Source organism: Rosa chinensis, chromosome 1 (genome assembly GCF_002994745.2).
Source record: "Rosa chinensis cultivar Old Blush chromosome 1, RchiOBHm-V2, whole genome shotgun sequence".
Lineage (NCBI taxonomy): Eukaryota > Viridiplantae > Streptophyta > Magnoliopsida > Rosales > Rosaceae > Rosa > Rosa chinensis.
In genome coordinates, this window is record NC_037088.1 from 64,097,862 (window position 1) to 64,111,997 (window position 14,136).

Below are 14,136 nucleotides of genomic sequence, written 5' to 3' on the forward strand. Positions count from 1 at the left end.
TAATAAACAGCACCTCTAGAAAAAGAAGAATTTTGAGTAAGTTATGATCAAAAGGATTTGATATACTTGCTTCTTTTAGTAATGAGGAATCATAGAGTTTTTTTCAAAAGGTAAGTACTCAAATTGCTGTTATTCCTTGAGACCCTAGGCTTTTTCGTGTTTTACAAATTATATGCACTTGTCAGTCCTTAATTAGGTATAGGATTAGACTTGAGTGTTTAAATGCACAACCCCCAACTTCGAAACATGTTTATTGTTTGTTAATTTGAAGGCCAAAAATGTTCATAATCGAATAGAATCTGAGGCAGCCAACCGTACATAAAGATCAGAACTATAGCTATAGCTGCTCCTTAGTTATATATGAACTTATAGCGGGAATTTTATAGAGGACCTCCTTACTTTAAGAACTTGAATTTTTTTATTAATTTATGTTAATATATAACCTAATCAATGATTTCAACCGTTGATTATTTAGATTCCTATGCAAGAATTTTGTCTACAAAACTTCAACCAAATTCATGATTATTTGACCATTCAAAATTGTGTAAACAAATAAAGTCATTTAGATAAAATTAAAGCTAACATTAATTGTGTTAATCAAATGGTTAAATATTTTCTGATTTAGCTAAGTTTTTGTAGAGTTCATATATGTATATATAATTAGAAAATGAATCATATTTATAATTAAACTAAATGCTAGAAATATAAATATCCTCACAGTTCAAGTTTTTAAAAAAATCTTCTATAAATTCTCCCTCTAAACTTATGAAATTATTAGGAAACTCCAACAACTTCCCTATAATTTCTGTATTATAGGCAAGCAAAAGTTAAAGGTTTAGCCTCTTTTTTTTCTCCAACTCCAACAGATTCTCTATTTTACAATAATCTCTGAAATCTCCATATTCTTCGTTAAAATTTTAGAATTTACTGTAAATATAGGGAATTTGATTTTCTCTTTCCTCACTTTCCCTATAACTACTTTCCCTAAAATAAGAATAGTTATAGGAAATCTGTTAAAGTAAAAGAGACTTATTTTTCTTTAAAATAGAGAAAAAATTAAAATATAGAAATTCTGTTGGAGTTGCTATTATGAGTTAACAATGCCAAGTTTCAAGTTAAAGTTAAAGAACAAAGGAATTTGGAGGAAGCACCCACTTGCATGAAGGAGTAGCCAGAGTGAATGAATGTAAGAACCCCTCCATACGTGACACCTCATTTGATTTGAACTGTCTGCCATTTCCAACATTAATTTGTACTAGTTACTAGAAGCTTTCGATGCCTTGACTGTCACTCATTAATTCACTTCAATTTCCCAATCATCAGCATAAATGGGGCGAGATTTGTGTCTCTTTTCGTCTAAGTTCGACACGTTCGCCATCCTATTGGTAGCTTTCCAGTCCAATCGGCAACGTGTCGTTTGCGTAGACCTTGAGTGAATGAAATGCATGGTACCCAATTAATAGAGAATATAATAGAACTGACAGAGAATGTCATCATCCCATTGCTCCATCTTGTTGTGCTTTGCATTTGTGGTTTAATTTTTTGGGAAATTTATTAAACGTGATTCTGTCGATAGTGAGTTTCGAGTCCAATCTCACCCGGAGTCACTTTCTAGATCACCATCATGATCTGTAATGTGACCTGGTGATTTAGGTCACCATAAAAACTGTGTCCGTGACCCAGAGGGTGAAATTAGCATTAACAAGATCACGACCATTAACAAGTAGTGAATAGTGAATGATCTAGTGACCCAACGGGTGAACTTGCTATAAACATGACATTTCTAACAACCAAGGTTGTGGAGCAAACAATGAATTAATGGTGTTCATGGTGCCTGCAATATATGTTCGAGGCTGAAAACAATAATTCTATTCAAATTGCAACCTCATTGAAGCAATCATTTTTTATGTCTATAAAGAAGCAAATTGATTTTATAATATTATATAACGATTTCTTATATCTCCACTCCACCTTAATGATCTTAGTGCCTTTAACTTCCAACTTAGGTCAAAGGTTGTTTCTCTCGATTCAACTTTCAATAACTTGGTATTTGCTTAAATTTATCCGCACTTAGTGTTGCTTGATCTTGTCCAAATTTGGTGTTGGCTTGATCTTACAGATACTCGGTGCTCGCTGCCAATAACTTGTGTTTGCTTGAACTTGCCTACACTTGGTGTTCGCTTGATCTTGCTTACACTTACCAGAATTCCCACGCCCATGCAAGCGCGGACTAACAATGAGCATGGCAGCGTCCATGTTAGTCAGGCTAACGGAGGCCATGTCAAGCAAGGGTAATAGAGGACATGGCATGCAGCACTCATGCAAGTGAGGCCAACAGTGGGCATACCCCTGCTCATGCAAACGAGTGGAGCGATGCCCTTAACTAGTGAGGTTAACGATGCCCATGTCTAAGTCTATGCAAATGAGGCTAACGACACCAAAAAATATTGTATGCTTTTTCAACCCCATGAGAACCAACCTTAAAATTAAAAAATTAAAAAAATTCCTGAGACCTTGATTTTCTACTCAAACATATCCGTAGTCTGTTGGATTAAGCCGTCGGAATCCCAAATACGATACCCTAGAGAACTAGAGCCCATCATTTTGGTCCACGAATGGGCCCAAATCCAAGCAACATTCTTAAAAACTCTGAACACTCCATTGGGCCTTAGAATTGGTTTGGGCCTCATAATTGTTTTGGGCACCCAATTGGGCCTCAAAATTGGTTTGGGCACTCGATTGGAGTTGGGCCTCCTAACTGATCTGGTCACCACCAATACTGCCGCCGTCGACTGCTTTCCGACAGCTTCCACGCTGACTTCCACCTGCGTTTCTGCTCCCATCGGCTCCACATCAATCCCAATCAGACCCACTGCCACTGTGCGGTGGAGAACACTGCATATCTGCTCCAAAGCTTGCTCTGCACCCCCACGTCCCTCTTGACCGGAAAATCCCGCCCCGATCCACTTCACGCCCTGCCCCAGACCACCAGACCTGATCGGACCCAGAAACTGTCCCAAACAGCTCCATAACGCCGTTCTATAACACGCCTCCGCTGCCATCTCAGCCCACACAACTCCGGTCAAACCCCCATGCCAGGACCATGGAAATTTCGAAAAAAAATCACGAGTAACAAGAGGTTTGAGTCTTCCCCTCTGTGATCGAATCTGGAAGCCAGGAAACCAAGCATTCCTATCACTGATCTCAATCAGATCCATCCCTCTGTCCTCATCGTCGCGCCCTTTAGAAAACGATTTGGCAATGCCTAGAGCGCAATGCCTTTGACGAGTGATCGCCGGAAAATGACGATGCTGGAGGGCGGGGGTAAAACCGCAGAGGTAGGAGAACAAGTCTCCACTTAGGGCGGAGATCGGAGTCGATCGCCAGATTAGAACACCATAGCCCCGGCAGCTAGGTTTTGGAGAGAGCATTTTTTTGTCAACTTGTTTATTATTTAGATAACCTGATCATACCTTTGAGAAAGATTGCATGAAGTATAATCATCAACGAGTGATAGTAAATGAACCTACTTGTTACGTACAAATTAAATCTTACTTTGAAAACTCCAACGTTTAGTTATCTAGAGGCAATAATCGAAAACAATTTAACTTAACCATCATTTTTCTAAGGTTAAATCAATTAATTATATGTGTCCAAATGATACAAGGGTCATAAAAGAACGCTTATTTCATTTCTCGTAGAACCTCTTACTGTCTTACATACTAGAATGATAACCTAGCAAGGTCTTGTAACTCCTTTATTTGATTACCCATAGAACCTCTTATTCCATTACCCATAGAAGACATTTATCTATTTCTTCATCGTTAGTTATTTCCCTCTTCTTTCTGCAAATGTCTGTTGTAGTCCCAGGGCAACCAAAAGAAGCAGCAATAACCCACTTTGTTTAGAAGAAAGATGTTTTGCATAACTACATTCATAGTTAAATTAAAATCAACAACTAGATTAGTACGTACATACATCGATTCTTAATAAAATTCAACTCTGTAACATAACTTTATGCATTAACTGTAACGCTTACAGCAACTTTAAAATATTATGTAGATTTTTAAGGTGAGATATATTCTTATTTTCTATAAAAACAGTACTCTAACAAGTTTCTCTTCTCGTTTTGCATTGATTAGTTAATTAGCACCTAAAAAGGGACTCAAATTATATTCTAATGATCGAGTATCTGCCTTGCAATTTCTAAAATTACTATTGTAGTTATAAAAGCAGGGCAATGAAGGAGGAAGCTACTAGCTAGCTGGCTAGGAACTCACTTCTCCCTATTATATATTGCATGAGGAATTTTTTTTTTTGTATATGCTTCATACATTTTACTAAAGATATAAAAGTAATTTTTCCCTTAACGAGTTTTCCTTCCTATTTTCTATTGTTTAATGAATTAGCACCTAAATTTGCAAATAGTATCGTATGGTTGTCCTTTTTTTGAACAGAAATTGATTGTTATTCAATAATCAACCGCTAATTGGCCATAGCTTACAAAACTTACATAAGAATTCCGGCAAGAAAATCCGGTAAAACCTATCCAAGCTAAAGCAAACTAATTAATATCATTGGGAAGCTCACAATTAAGCAAGTCTATCCAAGAATGACAAAGTTTCGCCTCCTATGGAAAGAAATCATTCAACTAGCCCTCTCTTGCTAATCACGCAATTGTGGTACAAGGAAGGAACTAGAAACGTCATAGTAGACTCATAGAAACTAAATCACCCTTACACAAGCTTAAACCCTAGCTAGAACAATTAAACAATAAGCAGCTCCTTCCCATTTGAGTTAGAGCAGAAATCTACACATGCATGTGGTTGTCCATCTGATAAAAGAAACATGGTTAATGATTGATTTTATCAAGTAAGATATGATTTGATAATGTTGTTCAGATTAATGTTAATGTTAATGTTATGATTTGATGATTGTTGTTTCTCCTCTTCTAGCCAGCATCTCTTTATGCGGTTTAATGTTAATGGTGTTCTTCTAATCTTGCTTTTGCCAAGCTCTCTATCCTCTTCAATATTACATGCATATATAAATGGTAAGTCATATGCTAGATGAAGAAGTTTATCAAAGTTGAGCAGATTTTAAAACATATATTTATGTCACTTTAGCGAAATTAAATTTCATTATGCTATAAGCCTGTAAGTGTTCATCTTCATGTCTATAAAATTTGGAGTTTGGAGCAGTAGATAGAGTTTGGTTTACTTGAACCCTTTCAAGACATGATAGAGAATAGATAGATAATTAGGATTATGTTGGTCCAAACATAAGCTTCAATCAATAAGTAATTTCATGAATTTATTGGTCTAAATCCCTTCTCCTTTACCTTGATGGATCATGTGTACATTTATTTCTATAAGCTAGCATGCTTGTTCGGATTCGAGAGTATTTGCGATTTAGTTGGATACGTATCTAACATAAAATTATTGTTTGCAATGTACGCTATTTCAGCGTCAAACGAAGCACTCTGTGGTTTGACATATATATATATATATATATATATATATATATATATATATATATGTATATAGCAGAAAGTGTTAATGCCAACAAAAGATCGTTTTTCAATTTACAAAATGAGTGTGTTTGGTTTTTCTCCTTGCTATTGGGTCAGCCCGCTCCTTACTAGAAATTAAGAGGAACTTAAATTTGACATTGTATTGTGCATTATCTTGATCATAAATGATCATCATCAATGTTCATTACTCAAACTGTGATGAAAACTAAATACTTGTTCACCTAATCCAAAATGTTTTAGCAAGGTCTATTTACATCCATGAGACCATCTATATAATAACAGAGACAGATAGCTAGAGAGTAGAGACCAAGAAGAAGCGCATAGAGAGTGATAGCTAGAAGAGAGTGAGAAAGAGAGAGAGCGAGAGATCAGAGAAGAGAAGAGAGAGAGCTCAAGAGATCGATGGAGAATCCAAGGCCAAACCGCCGAAACAACAAATCAACTAAGGTTAATTTGTTCTCCACTGCCTCCTCTTTTATTTTGTTGTTGTACAGTATCGTAGTATTCTTCTCATCTTTTCAATTACTCTTATTCAGCCAACCAAGCAGTTTTATTGTGATATATGTAAGATGCTCTACGATCTCACCAAGCCCAATGAGGCACAAGAGCATTATGATGCCATTCACAAGAAGGAGGTTGAGGCGGCTGCTGCGGTGGAGGAGGGAGGCCGTTGAAAATGATTAAGTGAAGGGTGCTGAGGAGTAACATATGTCATTAGGTGGTTCAACTGGTCAATAATTGTTAGTTTGCTAGACAATCATCTTTGATTTAACTATGGATTGTAATCCTATGTCTAAAAGTTAATCATCAACATGCATGGTTTTAGTTCAGGTTATTGTAAGAAGAGTATGAAATTATTGTCCAACAGAATCATGAGTTCAATAAACTTCTTTTTTATCTCTTAATTCACCTTTCCTGTTTGATGTCTGATGTCTGATGTCTGATGTATATACCTCTTGCCCACCGAGCTTTGTTTTTATGAGAAGTACGTACTATTTCCCGAAGGAAAAAATCTCTCTGAGTTTCAAGGTTTCCATATTTGATGTTTGATGTCTACCTCTTGCCATCATTTTCAAAATAATTAAACGAGAGATAGCGATGGGAGGGTGTTCTGGATGGCAATACTAAATGACAAATAGGTCTTTTATATCTACCTCACATATGGATTTATTATAAGGGCCCTTCACATTGTGATTCTGCATGGCAATGTAGCATGTTTGTGGTTTTCTAGTCAAGCAATTGTGGTTTCCAACAACATAAGCAAATTATTTCTTACTTGATAATTGATATATAAAGCCAATCATTAACTATGTTTCTTTTATCGAATGGAACAACCATACGATACTAATTATAAATTTAGGTGCTAATTCATTAAACAATGCATAATTGGAAGGATGACTCGTTAAAGGTGTTTGTTTCATTGAAGGGAAATTACTTTTTAGTAAATGAATGTAAAAGCATAAAAAAACGATTCCTCCTAGGGGGAAAGTGAGTTCGAGTTCCCAACTCCATCACTTCATCATTTTATCGAAATTCATTCACTGCCCCTACTTTTATAACTACATTTGATTTTTAGAAATTGCAAAATTAACAAATTTTAATTTTGTCCAAGGAAATGCTGATTAGAAAATAATTCAAGTGTCTTTAGGTGCCTAATTAATTCATCGATCAATGCAAAATGATCGAGAAGAGAAACTTGTTAGAGTATGGTTAATTTCTATAGAAATCAAGAATATATATCATTTCAAAGTTGTTGCATGTAAGCCTTTAGAGTTAATGCATGAAGTTAGATTATGGAGTTGAATTTTATTAAGATCGATGAATGTACTAATCAATTTTAATTTCACTATGAATGTAATGATGCAAAACATCTTTCCTAAACAAAAGTGGGTTATTGTGGTTTCTTTGGCTGCCTTTGAAGTTGGAACTACAACCAAACATCTGCGGAAAGAAAAGGGAAATAATTAACTATGAAGAAATAAATGTCTTATATGGCCGGGTAATTACAGGACCTTGTTAGGTTATCGTACGTTCTAGTATGTAAGAGGTTAAATGTCAAGGGAAGTGGGAATTGCATGTGAGGATGAAAAAATCTTCAATTTCAAGATCAAGAATAGAGTGATGGCTAGAGAGAAACAGGAAAAGAGAGCTTTGATAGTAATCTCATGGTTTCCTGTATCTTGTGGCAGAGAGATATACAGATCGAGACTTCCCAGCTAGCTAGTTTGCCTAAACTAGATAAAACATTCTCTCTCTTTCTTACATATCTCTCCAACTTCAATCAGTTTTCACATGGATTTGGAGCACAAGTAATAATACTGCATACTGATCACTTGAGTATTTCCGGCTGCAACTCTTCAGTTACCAGCAATAGCAATTTATTTTACCAGAGCAATAATGTTAGCACCTTTATGTAAATAGAGAGTTCCAAATTAAATATACAACTCATTTTGCTGGTTCTGTTTCCCCTACCCTAGCACAGATTGTAAGAAGATAAATTCATTTTCTGAATTGTATGATTCAACTTTTGTTGGGTGTATGCCAATCTTCTACGGAGCACGAATTAATTCCTTTTGGGTTTTGGATAGAGAACAGAGGCCTTGGGTCTATCTTTGGCTGCTATCTCCATAGCACGTCCCTTATTGGAAAGTTTCTCGAGGTAATTTTCCTCCTTGTTTACCTTCTTAGTTCTTACGTACTTTTAGAGTTGTCAAAGGTTTGCACTTAAACCTCATTCAGGTCTCAATTAGCTTAATGTTCTCACTGTGATCATATCCATAATAATGTAGAGTCCAGCTTAAATTCATATATAGGCCTTGTGGGGCTGTACAACAACAGGTAGCTGCTCCCATATTAATTATAGGACTGTACGTGAAGGTAAAAATCAGATTAATGAGTCTCTTATATGGTGAAAAAATTTATATATAAACCAATATTTTTAAGATGAAATAATGTATGCTCTCCTCAAATGCTCTTCTTTTGTGCACGATGTGAGTTTAAAATCCTAATTTATGTGACAGCTTACATCATTTAACATTTGTCTACTGAGTTGGAATCACATTGTGTGCAACTGTGCATGATAATGCCTCGAGACCTAAAGAACTTGTAATCGGGGTCAATTGTACTTGTGGTTCTCAAATCTCAACAGTACGAGCAAATCATATCTTTCCTTTAGAAAGTCAATCATTAAATATTTCCTTTATCAAATGGACCAACCACACGATACTAATTAAGTAATTATAAATTTAGGGGCTAATTCATTAAACAGTGGAAAACTAGCAGTTAAAAAAAATTTAATAAAATTTAAATAATTAATCACGTGGTACAAAAAATACAGCCAAAAAAAAACATTAAAAGACAAATGATTCTTTTTTTGAGAATAAAAACAAATGATTTCTTCAAATTTTTTTTTTTGCACAGCTAAAATAGAATTAAAAAAAAAAACAGAATAGTTCACGGCATTTTCTTATTGATTAGACATTAATTTTTGAAACTCAAGTTTGATTAAGAAATGTATATTTAGTTCCTTTTTTTCCTCAACAAAAAAGAAATATATATTTAGTTAAGATTTATAGAGTGATTAAATCATTGAAATGATACAAAAAAAAAATCATTGAAATGACTAAATTTTTTATTTTAAAGATAATAATTTGTTTGTAAACTATATGAGTGAGGTTATTTGAGGAAGTTTAGTGAGTAAATTTAGTATTTGAAAATTTGATGAGAGGTGTAAAAAGCATAGAGGTCAAGTGAATAAATTTGGAGGTTCCAATAGAAAAACTCATTTAGTAAATGTAAGAAGCATAAAAAGAATTCCTCATGCAATAGATAATAGGGACTATTATCTTACTTATTCTAAAAAAAAAAAAAGCCCTACTTTGATAAACTAGAATACTATTAAAAATTGCAAGTTCTATTTTTTGTCGAAGGAGATACTCATTACAAAATAATTCAGTGTCTTTAGGTACTAATTAATTCATCAATGCAAAACAAGTAGAGAAACTCGTTAATTAACCAAGTGAACATTTTCAATATTTTCATCGAAATATGCTCTCTTTTTCTCTCGAGAGAGAAACCCTAAGGCCGCAGCAGGCCTTCCTTGGCGGCGGCACCGCTGCAAATCTCTTGACTATCTTTAGAGAGGTTTTCCGGCTACGCTGTGGGTCGGTTATTTGGAGTTGGAAGGGGGGCAACACTTCTCTTTCTTCTCCCCTACCTGACGGCGACGGAGATTGGCTTCATCGAGGTCCCAAGATGCTGGAGTTGGCTCGGGTTCGTCCTCTTGAGGGACCGAAGCCTCTGAGGGCAGTCAGATTGCTGCATTAACGCAAGATCTCTCACTTTCACTCTCGTCGGTGTTGGGCGATGTTGGAGGGGAATTCGTTGATGGCTGGGTTGCTCAAGATCTGGACTCAGACACAATCGGGGACTTCTGGGATGTGATGGATTGCTGGGATCGAGTCGGCGCTGTCGGCGTGATGCATTGTACAGGTGGTTGTTTTGGACCAGGGTTGGCTATAGGTCGGGGAATGGCTACGGACGCGGCTGTGCTTGTTCGTTTTCATGGTTTGGAGGATGCAGATGATGGCGCGGCGGCCCTGACGGTGAGCGTCGGCGGTGACGTGGCAGGTGGCTTTTGGCTAGAAAGACACATGTGGGCTCAATGGGTTAGGGCTTTGGTTTACCCTACTCTTTGGGTCTATATTTGGAGTGTCTGGGCTTCTTGGGCCTTGCATTGGTTGGTGGGCCTCAGCTTTGGGCTCACTGGCCTAGGGTCTCAAGTGGGCTGTATTACCCTCGTGCTATGGGGCTGAGTCTCCATGGCCTATAGCACTGTTTAATTTTTGTTCGGGTCACAAAAACCAGAGCCTTAGTTGAAACCAATTTTATGTCTGCTTCGAGGTTTATTGGTTTTTGTTAGAATAAAGGTGCGTGGACTTCCTAAAAGGTGGGTGCACTCGAGATTTTTTCGGGTTTTATTCTTCTAGGATAGGATTTTATGAGGTTCTAAGGAATGATTCTTTCTGTCGACCCCATAAGGGTGTTTCGTTTTTGTACTGCTTGCTGAACTTAATGAAATGGCTAACCTATTCCGATAAAAAAAAGTAGAGAAACTCGTTAAGAATATGATTTCTATAGAAAACAAGAATATATCTCACTTTGAAAATCTATATACTGTTTTAAAATTGTTGTGAGTGTTTAGAGTTAGTGTATCAAAATAAAGTTACATACTTGAATTTTATTAGAAATCTATATATACTAGTCTAGCGATTTTTGATTTCATTGTAAATATAATCATGCAAATCATCTTTTTCTAAACAAATTGGGTTATCATTGCTTCTTTGGTTGTCCGGCAACTAGGACAAAACATTTTGCTTAAAAAAAGGAAATAACTATTTGAAATTAAAAATGAAGTTGTAGATTTCTGATTGAGAGGATAAATACCACTATGTATTTGTTTTGGCTTAATTTTATAAAGCTGTAATTTCTTTCTGGTCAATGGGTTGACCCGATTTAGCCGAAGGACCAAACCGATGTAGCAAAAAAAAGAAGGAAAAAAAATAAAAAACGAAAGCAATCAAGCAAAACACATGTTCATGTGCTTACAAATTAACCAGCAATTAATAAGGGTAAAAGACTGGGAAGATAAAGGAGATTAATAAACAAACGTAAAAAAGTTTATTTTCTCCATCGTTTTACAATTTAATTTTTGCCATAGTCCACATTGGTGTACGATTGCTCATCTTGATTGGGGTTGATGCATCTTGGAAATTATATATGTTTTGATATGTCATGTCATACACACCATAGTCACGATGTCGTCGACGATGAATAGAACGATCCCAATCATGTATAAAATATATGTAATTCGGTAGACAACCGATGAAATTTGAAGCCATCACAGACATTACAGAGTCCCCCACAAAGAGCGAAACATCACCCAAAGTGTTTATCTCGGTCCACTTATGATTGTCGGCGTCAAATTTGAAAACTATAAACTTTTTTGTCAAACGTGGCTGGTGTCGTCGGCGAAGATAACGCATATACCTATGAACCATCAATAGTTCTTTATGATTACTTGACTCCACTAGATATGTCTTAAAGAATTCTCCCGGTCGATTAAAACCTTCTGCAACCAATGTAAAGTTGAATTGGCTAGTAGTAATGTCAAACGAAAAAAGTCGGTTCGTAACATCAACGGCATATAATTTATATTCAATATAAACAACATCCTTAATATTGCAAATATTTGAATCAATATAAGTCCATTTTGTGTCTTTAACGAGTCTAATAAAAGCTAACTGCGTCGAATCCTCGTATATGACCACAATGATGCAACCATTTGCATTTGATATTGGGTCTGTAGAAATTATAGCCTTGAAGACAAAAAAATCATGATCTTTATCCCATAATACAGTCCTAATTCCTTCATTAATCCCAGGAGGGTTTAGTCGTGGAAGGCGAATCACTGAATTTTTTTTCTCTCCCCTCCCTATAACTCTTGAGAACGGCTCTATCAGGGTTACTATGAAATTCTCATCGATAGTTATCAACCATCCCATAGAAAACCCACAAAACCTTGTGTTAGGTAATTTCAATTGGAAATCAAGAACCTTCTGATTCCTCATGTCACATAAATTCCATGTCTCTTCTCTGCCCGTATAAGTCAGGAGCATTGGAGGACCAGTTAGCCTAGTATGTCTTCTTAAATTATCCTTTGCTACTGAGTTCCACGACATACAAACAACACTAAACCGCACATAATCTGATGGTAACTGTAATCTTTGTAAAACTAAATCCAATAGGTTCTTAGGCAGTTCTGTCCAATCTGATAATCCCATAATTTGAAACCTAGAAGAAGTTTAGGGAAAGAAATCCTCCCTCCTTCTAGTTATAGATAATAGACGAAGTTCCCTAGCCTACTTGGAATAAGATAATAACTATACATAAAATCCTACATAATAAGGAAATATCCTAATTAAATACATATTATATTTGCAACTCATGGACCAAATAGGAAAACTAACTTGTACGTCTCCAATAAGAATTTGGAAACTGATCAATTGAATATTCTTTTTCCTTTTCTGATTGTCACATATCTAAGCCAAAAATATTTCTCCAACTAAATACTATTGCAGAGGTGATAGTGAAGCAGTGTTTTTATCTTCTTGGTTTTGCTACTCTTCATTGCCCACACCACATTTGTGCGATGCACAAACTTGAGAAGATACAATATAATCAACAACTCTTCATCTATAATATATGTTGTTGCAGTTGCATATGCGGGCTAACTTTAAATAATACTATTTAGTAGTTTTGATTTTTAAAACAAAACATTAAATTTTAATGAGACTACCAATTAATTACAATAAAACTTTTTTTTTGAAAGAAAATTGCAAACTTTTATTAATCAATTACAATGATTACAATCGTACATAATTGCATCCAAAATTAACTCTGGAGCTGGAGCAAACCACTCATGAAAGCCTTCATTTTCAAAGGCATGACTAGCTAACCGATGAGCAACACAATTTACAGAACGAGGAGCATGTACAAAAGATATATCCTGAAACACCCTTGCACCTACTTTGATATCCTCAATGAGAGGACTATAAATAGACATATCAGGCACCTCGGAGATTATTGCTTGGATGGCAACTAAGCAATCACTTTCAATAATAACTTAATCAACCATCATAGCTTGACACAAATCCATACCTGCTCGTATAGCCACCAATTCAATGTGTACTGCTGCTGTAACATGACTAACCTGATGCATCACAGCCGCAACAAAGCCACCCTGATCATTCCTTAGGACGCCTCCTACGGCACCAGAGTCCACTGATGACAAAAAGGTACCATCAGTATTCAACTTAAGAATACCTGCTGTTGGTGCCTTCCAGAACTGGTGGGCACGACCTTTTGTCTTCCTCCCATTAGGATACCTATGAAGTAAGAAGCTTTCATACCAAGCCATAGTACCCAAAGAAAGAGCGACTGCACTTTGAGACTTAGCTAACCATAATTTCTCATTTCGATTCTTCCACAATGCCCAAACCGTCATAAGAAGCTTTGCAAAAATATCAGAAGACATGGTGGTTGCCTGTTCTAACATCCACTCTTTGAAACTAAAGGAGGGTGACATATATATAGGCAAGTTAAAAGGAGCAGCACCCAAAATCTCTTTGGCCACAGTACAAGCGCAAAAGACATGTCTGCTATCCTCATATGGGTGAGAACTGAGAACACAACAAACAGCCCAACTCTCCTGTATACCCTTTAGTAGTTAATTGATCCCGTGTAGGCAATAAATTATTACATGCCCGCCATAAACAAATATTAACTTTCCCTGGTACCTTAGCATGTTGATAGGAGCATTTTAATGCGACGTTTTAACTGCATTTCCCTACATTTCTTACGTTATTTCCTTATTAAAATCCTGTTTAGGAAAGTTTCCATTCTTTGATTGGGAAAGTTCCTATTTGTAGAAAGTTTATATTTTTGTAGTTTCTATTTATCATTTTTAGTAAGTTGCCATTTTTCATTTTAGGAAAGTTTCTATTTTTCTTATTAGTTTCTATTTTTAGGACCTCCAAGCAAGT

General features: G+C 35.9%; 1 protein-coding gene across 1 annotated transcript; it reads right to left on the minus strand.

The window, feature by feature from the left end:
* Positions 1-12,944: 12,944 nt before the first annotated feature.
* LOC112172067 lies at positions 12,945-13,628 on the minus strand. Its single transcript, XM_024309243.1, has 2 exons — positions 13,253-13,628; positions 12,945-13,192 (listed from the first exon to the last, which is right to left on the minus strand). The coding sequence occupies exons 1-2, from the start codon at positions 13,626-13,628 to the stop codon at positions 12,945-12,947; spliced, it is 624 nt and encodes a 207-aa protein (XP_024165011.1).
* Positions 13,629-14,136: the final 508 nt, after the last annotated feature.